General features: G+C 48.3%; 1 protein-coding gene across 1 annotated transcript in view; it reads left to right on the forward strand.

Moving 5' to 3' along the window:
• The window catches only part of plppr4b (phospholipid phosphatase related 4b), a 34,136-nt gene extending 25,013 nt beyond the window's left edge, over positions 1-9,123 (forward strand). The window contains exons 6-7 of the mRNA XM_086191732.1: positions 2,241-2,414; positions 2,712-9,123. Of these exons, the coding sequence (XP_086047858.1) occupies positions 2,241-2,414; positions 2,712-4,379 (1,842 nt within the window). The 3' untranslated portion in view covers positions 4,380-9,123. The remainder of the gene's footprint in view (positions 1-2,240; positions 2,415-2,711) is intronic.
• Positions 9,124-17,592: the final 8,469 nt, after the last annotated feature.

Genomic DNA, 17,592 nt, shown 5'->3' on the forward strand with positions numbered 1-17,592 from the left:
ATCAATCCATCATCCATCCATCCATCATCCATCCATCCATCATCCATCATCCATCCCTCCATCATCCATCCATCCATCATCCATCCATCCCTCCATCATCCATCCATCCATCCATCCATCATCCATCCATCCCTCCATCATCCATCCATCCATCCATCCATCCATCATCCATCCATCCATCATCCATCCATCCCTCCATCATCCATCCATCCATCCATCATCCATCCATCCATCATCCATCCATCCATCCCTCCATCATCCATCCATCCATCATCCATCCATCATCCATCCATCCATCCATCCATCCATCATCCATCCATCCATCATCCATCCATCCATCATCCATCATCCATCCATCCATCCATCATCCATCCATCCATCCATCATCCATCCATCCATCATCCATCCATCCATTCATCATCCATCCATCATCCATCCATCCATCCATCCATCCATCATCCATCCATCCATCATCCATCATCCATCCATCCATCCATCATCCATCCATCATCCATGCATCATCCATCCCTCCATCATCCATCCCTCCATCCATCCATCATCCATCCATCCCTCCATCATCCATCCATCCATCCATCATCCATCATCCATCCCTCCATCATCCATCCATCCATCATCCATCCATCCCTCCATCATCCATCCATCCATCCATCCATCCATCATCCATCCATCCATCCATCCATCCCTCCATCATCCATCCATCATCCATCCATCCATCATCCATCCATCCATCATCCATCCATCCATCATCCATCATCCATCCATCCATCCATCATCCATCCATCCATCCATCATCCATCCATCCATCATCCATCCATCCATTCATCATCCATCCATCATCCATCCATCCATCCATCCATCATCCATCCATCCATCCATCATCCATCCATCCATCCATCCATCCATCATCCATCCATCATCCATGCATCATCCATCCCTCCATCATCCATCCATCATCCATCCATCATCCATCCATCCATCCATCATCCATCCATCCATCATCCATCCATCCCTCCATCATCCATCCATCCATCATCCATCCCTCCATCATCCAGCCATCCATCCATCATCCATCCATCCATCCATCATCCATCCATCATCCATCCATCCATCCATCCATCATCCATCCATCCATCCATCATCCATCCATCCATCATCCATCCATCCATCATCCATCCATCCCTCCATCATCCCTCCATCATCCATCCATCATCCATCCATCCATCCATCCATCCATCCATCCATCCATCCATCCATCATCCATCCATCCATCCATCCATCCATCCATCCATCATCCATCCATCCATCATCCATCCATCCATCATCCATCCATCCCTCCATCCATCCATCATCCACCCATCCATTCATCCATCCATCCACCCATCCATCCATCATCCATCCATCCATCCATCCATCCACCCATCCATCATCCATCATCCATCCATCCATCATCCATCCATTCATCCATCCATCCACCCATCCATCCATCCATCATCCATCCATCCATCATCCATCCATCCCTCCATCCATCCATCATCCACCCATCCATTCATCCATCCATCCACCCATCCATCCATCATCCATCCATCCATCCATCCATCCACCCATCCATCATCCATCATCCATCCATCCATCATCCATCCATCCATGGTAAATGGTAAATGGACTCAATTTTATTCAGCGCTTTTCTACCTTAGCGGCACTCCAAGCTCTTCACAGTGTCTCACTCACTGATGGTCCATCCATCCATCCACCCATCCATCCATCCATCCACCCATCAATTCATCCATCCATCCATCCATCCATCCATCCATCCATCATTCCTCCATCATCCATCCATCCCTCCATGTTCTCCCTCTCCTCCTGTTGAGGGTGGTGGGGGTGGAGCCGATCCCAGCAGCCTTCCCCCTGGACGGGTCACCAGTCCATGGCAGGGCCAACACATAGAGACAGACAACCATTGGCTCTCCCAGCCACGCCTACGGTCAATTTAGAGTCTGGATTAACCTGGTCCCTCTTGATGTCTTTGGACTGTGGAGGATGTGTGTGTTAGTCGATGGTGCAGGAGATGATCGTGATGTATGACAAATGACTCACAATTAGTGTGACATGTATTTTTTCTTCTTTTTCATGTCAAAAATCTGTGCTGGCTGGCTGATTTAGAAGAACACTGCTAGACCACAAAACCTCATAACAGTCAATACTCTGTCGTGTGTCTCCAGATGTACTTCAACAGCACTCTGACTGACTCGTCCAAACTGCTCAAACCCCTGCTGGTTTTCTCCTTCATCATCTGTGCAATTATTTGTGGTCTTACCCGGATTATTCAGTACAAGAACCATGCCATTGACGTCTACCTGGGCTTCCTGCTGGGAGGAGCCATCGCCATCTACCTGGTAAAATTACCATCTCCTACTTAGTTTCTGATTGGCTCTCTGACCCTGCTCATCCAGTCTGGGTTCAAGAGCAGCAATTAAATTTTAAATGAAGCCCCAAAATGTTACTAATGAAAACATACCCTCCAAAATAAAAAAAAAACAACTGCTTTTCAAGAATGATTTGGTAAGCACCTGAACAATCTAGGAGCACTAGCTTAGCCTGACACCTTGCTCTACAAAAACAGAATACCAAGGCTGTCTCTGTCTGACACTCAGGTGATGTAACGAAAATGTCTCTGGTTCCTCTGTTGTCAGGGTCTGTATGCAGTTGGGAACTTCCAGCCTAGTGAGGAGTCCAGTACCTTCCCCCCTCTCCACATCCACCGACCACCTTGCTCCTTACCGCACATCAGCCAGGAGGCTGTCCTCCAACACCTGCAAATGAAAGCCAGCATGGGCATGGAGGCAGGTATCGCCACCTCCCACTCAGAGGGCCTTCTCCACCGAGGCCTCCTGCAGCAGAGGCCTGATGACAGCCTGAAGCGCCCCAGTGCAGATGTGGAAGTGATCTCCCCCCATAGCCCAAGGAGCAAAGATGCCATGGTGACCTTTAGCCACACCCTTCCACGGGTCCACACCCCCCAGGCCATGGCAGCATATGAAGAAGCAGCCAGACGTCATGCTGCTAGCCTCCATCATGCCTCCATGGACTCAAGCCGCTCAAAGCAGCTTTTGTCTCAATGGAAAAGTAAAAATCACAAATGCTCTCTGCAGGTCCCTGACTCCTTCTCCTCATCTGTAGACTCGTCATCGGGTCAGTCCCCACAGCATCCCCATCACCACGGCAGCATGGAGATCCCGTCTAGCTCAGAGCCATCGGGTACAGGCCTGAACGGGAGCTTTGATGGTCATGCATACTTGTCCAAACTGGCCACAGGCGCAAGCACTACCCTGCCCAGTAACTGCAGTGGCATTACTGGAGGAGCCAGGATTGCGATGCAGTCCAGACCTGGCTCTTCACAACTGGTCCACATACCAGAGGAAGTTCATGAGAGTTACAATACCAGCTCCCCGAGGATGGCCGGAGGAGGAAACGAGGGGATGTCATCAGTAAATAGCAGTCATCAGGCTAACTGGCAAAGGGCAGCAGAGAAGACTGCAGCCTGCAGGACTAACGAGGACGGCAAGAACACCCAGCCAAGAATCATGCAAGTCATCGCCATGTCCAAGCAGCAGGGTCTGCTCCAGACCCATTCCAAGAGCCTGGATGAGAGCAGCATTGGCTGCAGCACTACCGGAAGCTGCCAGGGCTCAGCTCGCTACAAGGGACTAACTGACCAAGACTTCAACAGCACCACGGGGCCCAGCTCACTGGGCAGCACCACAGGTAGTATTTCAGGGAGTACCGGAGCAATTGTCAGAGTAGAGGCCCATCCTGAGAACAGCAAACCAGTTATACAAGCTCCATCTACAGATGGAAGTGGGTCATGGAGATGGCGGTCTTTGGATCATGGCACTGGAGCTGTAGTAGGTGCAGGAGGAGCAGGAGGCGGTGGAACTTTGAGGCAGTCGTTTGAGCTCAATGATCTAAACAGAGATTCTGAAAGCTCAGACTCAATACGTGAAGCATCCATTGATAGAAAGCGTGCCAATCACATCGTTACCACCACCGTCAGTATCAGCACACCCCCTGTAGTTACTGTTCATACCCAGAACACTGGCCAGTCAGAGCAGAAGCTACACTCCCAAGGCCTCTCTACCATAAGGGTCACTCCAGGGGATGTTAGCGGATCTGGAGGAGGTGGCGGAGGGGGCAGCGGAGAGACCGCCTCAGATACACCCTCAGTGGCCTCCAGTCGTGAGTCCACTTTGCGGAGAAAGAGCAACAATATCATCCTGATCCCGGAGAGAGCCAACAGCCCTGATAACACCCGCAACATTTTCTACAAGGGAACGTCCATAACTCCTGTTTTCAAAGAATGAAGTGAGGATTACAAATGAGGACGAGTCCTCAACAAGTCGAGACTCCTCGACCTTCAAGAACCCATATCACTTACAGCAGCCAGCATTATTATCCATTGTATATAGCATCATAACTTAAAAAAAAAGTTTTATGCAGCATGAGATTTTTGTACGTGTTGACACTAAAGCACAACCTTTTAAGTGTTGTAGAAATAATCACTGTGTACTTTTGTGGTCACTACTAAGGATACCTAGTGTCATTTCAATGATGAACCAGTGGTTTGGGACAGGGAAACCTTTTTTAAAACAGTTATGTATGTTTTGGATATAAATCACCATTAAAAAGAGAAACACAAGTAGCACAGAAAAGTTCAGACTGTAGCAAAATACTGCAAAATAATTGTACTAATAATATAATAGCTGTGAAAGCAATGTTTACTTCCCTGCACTGTAAATACTGTTTATGTTTAAAAAGGGTGCTACACCAGAAAATACTATTTACTATACAAAAAACATATTGTATCATTTCAATAGATAAAGAAAGAATTATTTTACAAAGACTAAAACAACTAGGACATTATTATGTGAGAGAGATATGTTTTGTATTTTGTCCCTTCTGTACAGATACCACATACTCAACAGAATACTGTTTTGAACCATAAGTGTGCTTAGCATTCCTCCTGTAGCGATGAAGTCAAATAAGCTGTGACTTGCACTGAAACATGCGTTTACTCTACCTTGTATACTGTAAGACCTTACCTTTATATCCTGCACTTATGTCTGGATGTCCATATCAACCATATCTTCTGAACTAAAATGGAATATTCTGCTGCTCCATCATATTCTGTGGCGTAAACCTCGCTGATTTATTCAGGAGTAACTTGGCTTGTGTTGACAGGATGGCAGTCGCCCAGCAACTGTTGGTCCATACACAGTTCCAGAAGTACTACAGTTTCTTTCCAGTTCTACTTAGATCAAATAAACAAGTTGCTGATGAGTTTGGACGAGATCCTGAACCTTTGCGCTAAGCTAGGTGACACAAATCCCAGAGTATTCTCTAACATATGCAGAGAAATTAGTTTGATACCATTTTTATTCCAAACAGTATGTGTGTGTGTGTGTGTGAGTGTGTGTGTGTGTGTGTGTGTGTGTGTGTGTGTGTGTAGATTTTTAAATGTACAACATGCTACAAAAAAAGTGAGTCCTTTACGATCACCAGAGGATGAATTAGCATTTGAGTTTTTCCTCCTGGTATCAAACACCAAGTCCCTTTTGGTCTGGTGCTGGTGTTTCTGTCAGAGTCGGAGGGTCAGTGTCCGGTCCTTCACTCGATAAATGTATTTTGCTGACTCTTGCATTTTCGGTGGGTCTGGACAGAGGCTAGGGTGGCTAGCATGTAGCCTCCAGACTGTGTACATTGCTGTGCGTGTGCTGAGAATGCCAATCAAAGTATTGTGATGGGAAAGAGGCAAAAGTTAGATGGAACTTGGTTTGGTGTGACTGCTGGGTGTCTGCTCGTAACAGAATTATGAGGTGGTGGGAGGGAGAATGACCTGGTCGTCCCTTCTGACCTCATCCTTCCCTTCTTTAAAATGATGGTGCATCATCAGTTAGAGCAGAATTCTCTGTAAAGATTGTGGTGTGCTGGAGCCCAGTTTCAGCTCCATGTAGCATTAATACCACGTTCTAATTACATTCATAAATATCCATCAATTATTATTACAACCCACTGGCATCTTTGGCTGTGCTGAACTGATTTAGTCCACTTGAGATGATTTTAGCTGACTTAAACGCTGTCCGCCATCTGCCAGATACCCTGAAGGGACAGCACTTCCCTGCAGTTTTCTATCTAAAGTAAATCCCTTTGTGCCATAAAGCAACCAGCAGATCTCCAGCTTCCCCGACCCTGTATAGTAACTGATCATAGACCAGCTGTCGTCCAGCTTAGTTGTTGTGATCGTAGGACATGTTTTACTTTTTTCCATGGTAATATAAACCACTGTCATGGAGGTGACTGTTGGGACTGAGCTCAGAGGAGTTTCTCAGTTGAACAACTGCGAGCTCAGTTGTTTACAGTGGTTTTCATGGTGCGTATCAACAATGAGGTGAGTGGATCAATAAAAGAATTTTGATATTGACAGCACTTGCACCATTTGTCTTATGGACCTGCTTCCTGGAGTGGGGGGGGGGGAGGAGTTCTTTTCCATTTAATATTGTGTTTGTATAGCAAGCCTGCATTCTATTGTACATGATTGTTTCTGTACCCAGTAACATTTGCATGGTCACTTTGATGGCGCGTTTGCAGCGTGTGTTCTTGTGTTTCATAGTGAGATATGACAATCTTTGTGTCGGAGCACTGTCATTACTTCAGGCCTTTTGCATTTGCTGCTGAACCGACGCCACCACTCCCATTTCCAGCATCTCATGAACAAACAGGAAATGACCTTTTGACCCCAGCTGAATCCATCTCTCAGGATGTAATTCTTATACATGCCATCCTCACAAGATAACGTCCCCCGTTAGCAGAGTTTCGTCAGATCACATCCTTGTACAGTGAGACAGTCAAGGAAGGCAGGGCGCAAGGTGGGGGGAGGTGGTAGAAATGACAGCTTAAGTTTGCCAAGAGAGACCCAGTTGGATTCTGCAGTTGTAATGTTGAACCTCTGAGTCACATCAAAACTGACGAGTTAAGATGTGACCCGACTGTTCATTTACTGTTTCCAACCTTTGACTCAGTCAGTAAGTTTATAACCAAGCGTGAGACCGATGTATTATTGTCACCATGACAACCAGAGCTGCATGTTTTCGATTGGCTGTGTCTACAGATACTGCAGGTGGTCCGTGTGTCGCTGAGGAAATCGTTGACCTGCTCTGCCGTGTATGTGTGAGGACTGTGATGTCAGCTTGTCCCACCCACCAACATTCCTGTCAGGACAATAGAAACTTAGAACTTTTCAGTGTTATTTTATATTATTTATATTCTAAAAAGTCAAATATGAGACCAAAAATGTGTTCATCCATCACTCAGCACTTTCTGACCACGTGGGGCTCTCAGTACCGCCTCCACCACTTTTTTTGACAAAGACGTCCATAGTGAATAGTTTTTGAGAAGTTGTTTTCTCTTAGTAAAACAGCTCGTCGCTGCAAGTTTTGCTAAATTGTTTTGGGACTATTTTCAGGGGCGGATTAATCCACGGTCATGCTGAGTCTGTCTGGTAGCTGAATGTGGGACTGAGTCGATTAAACTGGTGTGTTCATGAAGGAAGGCCTGCTCTCCTTCACGCTGCTGCTCTTGTGTTCTCTCCTGGCGCCCTCAGACCTCTTGGTGCATTGTTCTGAACAGATCAGACGACGCCATTTTTTATTTCTCTTCCGTCGTGTCAGATTAGACAAGTACAGCGGCATCGACTCTTGCCATGTCTGGGTGGGACCTACAAGAGCCATCGTCGTGCGTAGTCTCATGTCCCCTTTTCTCTATCATCAGGGTTGAGGAGACATAGATGGCGGCGCAAGGAGCTTTATGTGACGACTCGCGTTCCAAAAAGAAATGAAAGACACATGACCGTGGTCATAAAATGCTCAACTGTAGAATGTCATGCTCCAATTGGCGACCATGGCCACGCGCTCCTCAACATTTATCATTCATGTTTCTGTCGAGGTCGTTGCTCACGGTGAAGCCAAAAAGGCCCAGCGAACGTTTGGTGTGTTGTGTTGCTCCACCTGAGGTAGCGAATGAGGCCCTGCGTCACTCTGCTGCTCCACGCCAAGCAGCGTGTTGCATGTGTGTCACAAGACCCGACACACTAGAGGAAGAGGCCAGGACTCACCTGCTGGTCCTCGTGTTGAGGTGCACAGATGCCACATGAGTGGTCCTGGATCATGTCACACGACCAGGATGAAGAGGTCCCTTTCTCAGTCCGACGTTTATAAGTTGGTGTGTTGTGATGATCTCATGTGGCTGAACTGGTGGAGTTTGATGCCAGCCTGGCGCAGGCTGACACAGCAACTAGCCATCAACAGTGGTCAGGTTTGGCTCGTGGCTGCACAAACTGGAGAAGCGGCACTGATTTTATGTGCTCCTAAACTTGGTGGCGCTGGCGTGTTTGTGACGTGCAGTGCAACACAGCTGCTGACTGGAACATTGTACAAGTTTCTTCAAGAGGGTTGTGTAGAAGAGGGCGACCTCTCAGCAGATGTGCGGTACTGAGAGCTGCAGGGACTGAGTATGACCAGCGTCACAGAGGTCAACCTGCATACGGTTAGAGTGCAAAATGCAAAGTCCCTTTTTTTGCTTGTTCTTGTGTCCTTCAGGGTGGTCCTGAGAAACACGCAAAATCCTTTCAGGGAGAGAAATAGAAGGAAAAGCTATGACGCGAAAATGTCTGTCTTTGAAATGGCTGAACGTCCCAAAGGCTGAAAAATCCAAGAGTGAGGAGTGACAGCTAACGACGTAAGCCAGACGAGAGGGTGAATGGATGCTCGCTGCTTGTGTGGCCTCTTGTGTTGTCTGGATGAATAATACACGTCTTCTGATACTGTGATTAGCTGTATGATCCTATGCAGCAAGAAAAACCAAACAGATTCACCATCCTTGAGTTTGAACAGAAAGATTTATGTGATCAGAACTTTTGTTTTCGTGTTACAGTCAAATAGAGCAAAGTCCTGATGAAGTAAAGACAGTTTATCCGAGCATCTTGACATTCAGAGCACGCTGATCAGGGTAGATGACAAATTGTGCATCATCATAATTATTGGAATAAATGTTTGCTACTGAAACCAACAAGTGTGTGTCCTCGTATCTCGTCCTGCGTTAGTTTGGATTGCTCTGAAATCCCTGTCTCATAACCCAAATAAACTGCCTGCATCTTTCATGATGACAAATCCAGATGTTTCCCTGTAGTCCCTGTCAATAACACGATGAGCCAAGGCTGGGCCGGCTCCCACCCAGGACTGCGGACCGGACCGGACCAGTGACTGAGCCCATGGAGCTTCATCAAACAAATGATGGTGAACGGGACGGACCCTGCCTGTCCTCACTCCGGCTGGTTTGTCAAGGCCTGTCCAGATGTTGATGTTCAGTTGTTGCTTGAGCTGCTCACAGGAAGCAGATGTGCAGCATGACAGCATAACGGCCAGTCACAGGAAGGATGGGATGGAAAATGCTGAGCTGGAGCCTGACGGTTCCATCACCACACGCAAAGCTACCAAGACCCCTGCGTCAATTAATTCATGAATGCATGAATTCACCTTTGAACTGTTTTTCACGCCAGGCCCCTGTTACAGGAGGTCGCCTCAGTATTTCAGGAGAAGAAAACCTCTCCCGCTTTCGTCATGGCAACACACGTCCAGGAAATCCCAGCAGGAGGCCGTTTGCCGTCTCTCTGTTGTTCCTGTCTGTATTCATCCTCTTTTGGCCTCATCGTCATGTGGTCTCCCTCTGACGTGTCGGTTGAGACCAACGCTTCATAACTCCACATTAATTTCACACATTTTAGGCGGTCTTCTTGCTTTCCAGAAATCCTCGTCTTTTTTCTCTCCTCTGCGCCTGAAGTGCTCTCGGTTGCTTTATATGTGTGGAAGTGTAACCAAACTTATTAGCATTGTCAAGAGTAATTATCATCTTGTGGTTGTAAGTAGGTCATTGTAACGACCTGAATGAGGAGTTGAACTTCTGCAGGAGTGTGTATGAACACACACAAACACACATCACTCACTGAGCCCCAGGACTTGAAACTGTTCCCCTGTTGGTTTCTGCAAGACAACAAATAAGAGAAAAACTGTGTAATTGTTCTTGATGTTTAGTGTTTTTGGATTGGATGATGTCACATTTGGCCCAAATCTCATGGTGAGAGGAGTCAAGCATGAACTCTCATTCTGGCATCACAAAGAAGTGATGCAGGAAGAAAACAGGACACTTATCTGTGAATACTTGAAAGGCAAAATAAACTTTTAGAGTGAAGTATTTCTTTGGTTTGTAATTTGTAAGGTCAGCAATGTGGCCCCCAGCAAGAAGGTTGTGGGTGGAGCCCCAGCTGCAGCACGGGGTCTTTCTAGGTGAGTCTCCATGTTCTCCCTGTTCCTGCTGGGTTCTCTCTGGTACTCCAGCTTCCTCCACAGTCCAAAGACATCAAGAGGGACCAGGTTAATCCAGACTCTAAATTGACCGTAGGCGTGGCTGGGAGAGCCAATGGTTGTCTGTCTCTATGTGTTGGTCCTGCCATGGACTGGTGACCTGTCCAGGGGGAAGGCTGCTGGGATAGGCTCCACCCCCACCACCCTCAACAGGAGAAGAGGGGGAAGATGGAGGGAGGGATGATGGATGGAATGATGGATGATGGATGGATGGGTGATGGATGGATGGATGATGGATGGATGGATGATGGATGATGGATGGATGGATGGATGGATGATGGATGGATGATGGATGATGGATGGATGATGGATGGATGGATGATGGATGGATGGATGATGGATGGATGGATTATGGATGGATGGATGTTGGATGATGGATGATGGATGATGGATGGATGGATGATGGATGGATGGTAATTTGTCATATGGAATGTCTGTGAACTCATTCATCTCCACCCACTTTCCTGCATCAGAAGTCACATGACAGCTACTCAGAGTCAACTTGACCCCAAATAGGCGATCCGTGTACTGCAGCCCTGGCTCCTGCACTAGAGACACCGCACCCACTCTCATAAAGTTTTAAAACTGGGTCACTTCCTGCCTCCAGCCCATGGGTGGTACTCTCCCTTCTTGCCTGCCGTGGCTCGTGATGGTGTGATACAGCACGGCTCCAGCTGAGAAGAGTGGGACATCTCAGGTAAAACCAGCACCTCTTCCTGTTGCAGGTAGATGATGTGGACATCACGGGGCTCATGCCGTTCTATATTTCCATGCTCCAAGCCTGGCAGTTGTTCAAGATAACACGGGACCACTTGTCACCTCTTGGGTCCTTTCTCTACGAGGAACCCCTGTTCCACAACAGTTTTATCAGGACCTGAACCCTGCAGTCAGCCAGCCTTTGCACCAACCTTTGTGAGGACATCAGTGGACAGCAGCAGAATCACCTCAGCCCGGCTGATCCTCAGAGCTGTGGAGGAGGACTCTGCTGCGAATTGCGGCCGGTGTGAACAGTGGAAAGAAGGTGGGGAGTACAGCTTCCCCTCTCTGTCCGTCTTCCCAGCTCTGGGTTAGTGGGGGGGGGGGGGGCACCTGCTGACTCTCACCACCCCCTGCCTGAACTCCTTCAGGGAGGCCGAGAGTAAGGACCTTTACCAGGTCTGTGTTAAAGCTTAGAGTTTTAACTAAATCTGTCAGATGTCAGAGAGTCGCGGTGGTGCGAGTTTTTTGGCCCAGACGCTTCCCCCAAAGGCAGCTGGTGGTCCCTGTACGAGCTGCCCATTGAAAAGGTTTATGGAAAGCTTGGTTTCAGTGGTTCAGGGAGGTTTTCTCATTTCCTGTGTTCATTTTTGGCTCCAGGTACCCTGCTAGGAGGAAGTCCATACATATTCTGTTGAACTTTTTATCTGGGACGGCAAAGTTGGCCATTTGGCTGACCCAGAGGAACCGTCTCCAATACCAAGGTTCTGTGGACCCAGCAGAAAACTGGAAGGCCTACCGAAGGCCTGGCTACGGGTTGAACACTCATTCTACAGGCTAACAAACCATTTGGTGACTTTTATTAGTTTCTGGGCCATTGGGGGAGTTTTGTGCTCTTTGGGGGATGGATGAATAATGCAGTGGTGGTGTTCTTAAAAGAGGAATGTCATGTGCACCAACTGGTGGAGAGCGGTGTAATCATCAGGGATCTGTTTGAACAGGTCTCCCCGCTGTCAACGCCCTCCACACGGATCACTGTGTCCGGTGTCCCGGCGGTCATGCCAAACAGTTTGTTAGAAAATGAGCTCCGTAGGTTTGGTGAATTTACCAGTGGATTTAAGACTGTGAACTTGGGGTGTAATGACCCAAAACTGAAGCATGTCCAGTCTCTGAGGCAGCAGGTCGTCATGTTTTTGGATTCACCAACTCAAACGCTGGAAGTGTCTTTTAGAATAAAGCAAAGGGATGGATTTTACATCTAAAAGAGAAAGTTTTCTTTATAGGCTTTTCCTTTGTTGCGTTGTAAGTCCTGAGAAGGTTGAATAAAGAGATTTGAAAACCAAACCTTCACCACAGCTCCTAAAAGTCCAGTCAGTTTTATTAGTGTGTCACCAAACCCCAACCAAAGTTCTGTCCTGACTCTGTCCAAGTAGAGCAGGTCCAGCACCTCCCTCCTTCAATGAACCTCCACCCAACAATTCTCCATCAGCAGCACATCCTGCAACAGCAGCCACCAGAACCTTCCTTTACCAGCAGGAAGGTGGAGCAGATCCTGGATCAGTGGGGACGGAGAGAGAGCAGGAGAGCAGGACAGAGACAAAGACAGAGAATGGAGGAGGACAGAGAGACAGAAGGAAAGAGAGGGACAGAGATAAAGAGAGAGAGACAGGAGGAGAGACTGATGGACAGAGACAAAGACAGAGAATGGAGGAAGACAGAGAGACAGAAGGAAAGAGAGGGACAGAGATAAAGAGGGAGGGAAAGGAGGAGAGACTGATGGACAGAGACAAAGACAGAGAATGGAGGAAGACAGAGAGACAGAAGGAGAGAGAGGGACAGAGACAAAGAGGGAGAGAAAGGAGGAGAGACTGATGGACAGAGACAAAGACAGAGAATGGAGGAAGACAGAGAGACAGAAGGAAAGAGAGGGACAGAGATAAAGAGAGAGACAGGAGGAGAGACTGATGGACAGAGACAAAGACAGAGAATGGAGGAAGACAGAGAGACAGAAGGATAGAGGGACAGAGACAAAGAGGGAGAGAAAGGAGGAGAGACTGATGGACAGAGACAAAGACAGAGAATGGAGGAAGACAGAGAGACAGAAGGAAAGAGAGGGACAGAGACAAAGAGAGAGAGAAAGGAGGAGAGACTGATGGACAGAGACAAAGACAGAGAATGGAGGAAGACAGAGAGACAGAAGGAAAGAGAGGGACAGAGATAAAGAGAGAGACAGGAGGAGAGACTGATGGACAGAGACAAAGACAGAGAATGGAGGAAGACAGAGAGACAGAAGGATAGAGAGGGACAGAGACAAAGAGGGAGAGAAAGGAGGAGAGACTGATGGACAGAGACAAAGACAGAGAATGGAGGAAGACAGAGAGACAGAAGGAAAGAGAGGGACAGAGACAAAGAGAGAGAAAGGAGGAGAGACTGATGGACAGAGACAAAGACAGAGAATGGAGGAAGACAGAGAGACAGAAGGAAAGAGAGGGTCAGAGATAAAGAAAGAGAGAAAGCAGGAGAGACTGATGGACAGAGACAAAGACAGAGAATGGAGGAGGACAGAGAGACAGAAGGAAACAGAGGGACAGAGATAAAGAGAGAGAGACAGCAGGAGAGACTGATGGACAGAGACAAAGACAGAGAATGGAGGAAGACAGAGAGACAGGAAAGAGAGGGAAAAATCACTTCCAAGGCTCTGGATGCTTGTAATATAAAATGTTTTTTCAAGAATTCCTCAATGTCTCTTGCCAGACTTTCAGTCTCTTTGGTGCAAAACATTACAGATTTTTTTGTCAAACGCTTGTTTATGATCAAAGTGGCTGAACGTTAATGTTCCAATGTTGTCTTTCTACTCTTAATACTGCATATTGTTGCTTGTGTTTACAAGGAGCAGTGACAACACAAGAGGGGCACTTGTCGACCCAGTGCATCCTCATCCACAGTCAGGAAGGTGGAGCAGATCCAGGATCCGGACATCTGCTTTGACCTGCTGGAGGGAGAGAGAGACGGAAAGAAAGAAAAGTGACAATCATCAGTGCTGCCAGATCTTTTTACAAACATGTTAATATGGCTGCATACAGGATGAAGCAGCGATGGTGGTCAGTGGTCTGTGTCCAGAGAGCAGAGGTGTTCTAGTTCCAGGGTCCGTAAAGCCGGGTCTTTCCTGGGATGGGCTGACAAGCTCCAGTCAGGAGTCAGTGAATTATTCAAATTGCTGTCATGAATTACTAAATACACACACTCAGAGAGCAAAATCCATCTCATTCAAAAGCAGGAAAAAAGCCTGTCAAATTATTTAAAGGTGCATAACTGTGTCCCTCTTCAGGCCTGCAGAGGTTCGTCCTTCCAGTGACTGTGTCCCCGGTGGTCCCAGGGGTCCAGCAGTCCGACTGCAGATGAAGAGGTTGAGCGATAACTGAGACCCTGACCCAGCGGCCAGAGGTCAGATCAGAAATCCCTCTGTTTATTCATGAATTCCTCTCACCTGGTCACATTGGTGAGAGAAGGGTTGGAGAAACTGTGGCGATGACAGGAGCGGATCAGAGACGTCAGCTGGTGGCCAGGACCCTTGAGTGAGTGTGTGGGTTATTGTGGGCCAGCACGCTGCAGATGCAGTCCCTGACCTGTCAACATCACTTGTGTTGTGATGGAACAGTTGAGCGTTTGTTGCTACGGGGAATGAACACAAGTGGACACACAAACAGGCTCAGGGCGCAAAACCTGGCTCGGCCTGGACGAGGAGGATTCCAGGATAGAGCAGCGCGCGGTCAGAGAGAGACACAAGCAGGGCGAACAGGTCCAAGCCGACCAGCAGGGCAGCCCAAATATACGTCGACCAACAGTGTGTGTGTGTGTGTGTGTGTGTGTGTGTGTGTGTGTCTGTGTGTGTAAATGATCAATACACCAAATTGTCCTCTCACTGCAAACACGGAGCCACGAGCCTACGAGGCACATCGGGGTCATGGTGTAGCTCCTGCACCGACGCTTGGTTTGCTGCAGCAACTGAGCCATACAGTTGGTACCAGAACTGGCTGAACTTGTGTGGGTGTGGTTCGGCTGTGGTGCTGAGGACGCGGGGGCCAGTGCTGTGTCGGCTCTGTCGGTGTCTCCTACGTGCTGATATCAGACGTGTGAGCTGGCAGATGAGGACGAGCCTGGGAGCTAATCCTGTCGCTCATTCATTCCAGTTCACTCTCTCTTTTAATTAGCTCTTCTTCCTCTTCCTGGCCCTATTCTCTTCCCCCACGGTTGCCATAGCAACAGGGTACCCATGTCAGTGTGCACGTTCTCCAAAATGAGACCCCAGGAGCTCCGTGTGTGGATCTGGAGACACACAGGTTGTGATGAGTGGACCAAACACAGACGTTAGCAGGTCCGACGGAGGCACAGCTCGCTCCTCTTCAGCCACTCGCCTCAGCGAAGACACAGTAACAGGCTGCTACTGCTATCGAGCCGCTCCCGTGGAGGCAGACAGGAAGCTGCACGCCTTCTCCAGTGGGCTTTACAATGCAGCTGCTAGACGTGTCCTACTTTCTCTGACTGGAATGTTCAAAGGCAACAAAACACCACAAACACCAAAAAAGCAGAGGGGCTGCCAGGCACGGATCTGGGATGATGCCCGCCGTCTCCTCCTCGTCACTGTGGTGGACACGGTGGATTATTCACTTTGACGCTATCATAAAAGTCTCTCACACGCCTCAGTGGATGTGCTTCGTATTTTAGTCAACTGTTCAACAACCCTGTGACATCATCCTCAGAGGAGAGCGCTGGAGGACTCCATGTAAGGTGAATGTCTCCTACCAGTCAGTGTGGTACGTGTAATAAAAGCCGTCTCTCTGTTGTCTGGGAACTGATGCTCATCTGGCCCTGGAAGAACACTCGGGAAAGGAGGTTGTCACCAGAACCGCGGCAGTCTTTAGCTTCAGTGTTGATCCAAACCCCCTCACAGGAACCTGGCTGCAGGCCCATCACAGCGTCAGCACCAGAACCCTACACCTGGCCTTCTGCTTGGGTGCCGCTCTGTACACTGATGATGGCAGCAGGTTCCACGCTGGATGTCTGAGGGAACGTGACAGGAACCTGCACTCTGAGCTCTAGCCGACTAAAGCAACAACAGGGGAAATTCACCCAGCGCCTTAGCTTCTTCAGTGGGGGGCTGAAGAATAAAGGATGAAAAGTACACACTTGTGAGAATGAATGAAAATAACAGAGGACAACAAGAGCAGTATGACCCTAACCAGTATTAACAAGTATTTACAAGTATTAACAGCAGTAATTGCAGTTGCCAGGCTACTGCGTTGCTCCAGGTGCCCCAGGCACAGCAGAACTAGCTGACACCAAGCTGGACGTCAGGCTCCGGTTTGGGAGGATGATATTACTTCACGTGTAGATGGATGGTCTCTATACCACTACTACAGTAACTAAAGTACTACTCCAAAGTATTGTAGGAGGCCGGACAGGCTGAACCTCAGAGTCGGATCAAACAAAGGTCTTACTTGATCTCTGGCACACAATCACACACGCTGCCCTTCACGTAGGAGGAGAGGCTAACGCTACCGCTAGCACCTGTGTGTTCCTGGTGCCAGGAAATATTCAGCGCAGACTCAGGAAACATGTTGGGGTGATGAGAAGCAAACGCAAGCCACTCTGACGAGCCCCACCAGGTAATCAAGGGACACCTGTCCCCCAGGTGATGAAGGGATGGCTAGACACCTGAGGCACTCAGCCCTGCTGTCTCTGTGAGAGGCAGCATGTATGTGTGTGTGTGTGTGTGTGTGTGAGTGTGTGTGTGTGTGAGTGTGAGTGTGTGTGTGTGTGAGTGTGTGTGAGTGTGTTAGTGTGAGTGTGAGTGTGAGTGTGTCTGTGAGTGTGTCTGTGAGTGTGTGTGAGTGTGTGTGTGAGTGTGTGTGTGAGTGTGTGTGTGTGAGTGTGAGTGTGTGTAAGTGTGTCTGTGTGTGTGAGTGTCTGTGTGTGTGAGTGTGTGTGTGTGAGAGTGTGTGTGAGTGTGTGTGTGAGTTTGTGTGAGTGTGTGAGTGTGTGTGTGTGTGAGAGTGTGAGTGTGAGTGTGTGTGAGTGTGAGTGTGTCTGTGTGTGTGAGTGTGTGTGTGAGTGTGTGAGTGTGTGTGTGTGAGTGTGTGTGAGTGTCAGTCTGTCTGTGTGTGTGTGAGTGTGTGTGTGTGTGTGAGTGTGAGTGTGTGTGAGTGTGTGAGTGTGTGTGTGAGTGTGTGTGAGAGTGTGTGTGTGAGTGTGTGTGTGAGTTTGTGTGAGTGTGTGAGTGTGTGTGTGTGAGTGTGGGTGAATATGTGTGAGTGTGAGTGTGTCTGTGTGTGTGAGTGTTTGTGTGAGATTGTGAGTGTGTGTGTGAGTGTGTGAGTGTGAGTCTGTCTGTGTGTGTGTGAGTGTG

Source organism: Aulostomus chinensis, chromosome 21 (assembly GCF_037954235.1).
Source record: "Aulostomus chinensis isolate RoL2024-O1b breed Wild chromosome 21, RoL_Achi_v1.0, whole genome shotgun sequence".
Taxonomy (NCBI): Eukaryota; Metazoa; Chordata; class Actinopteri; order Syngnathiformes; family Aulostomidae; genus Aulostomus; species Aulostomus chinensis.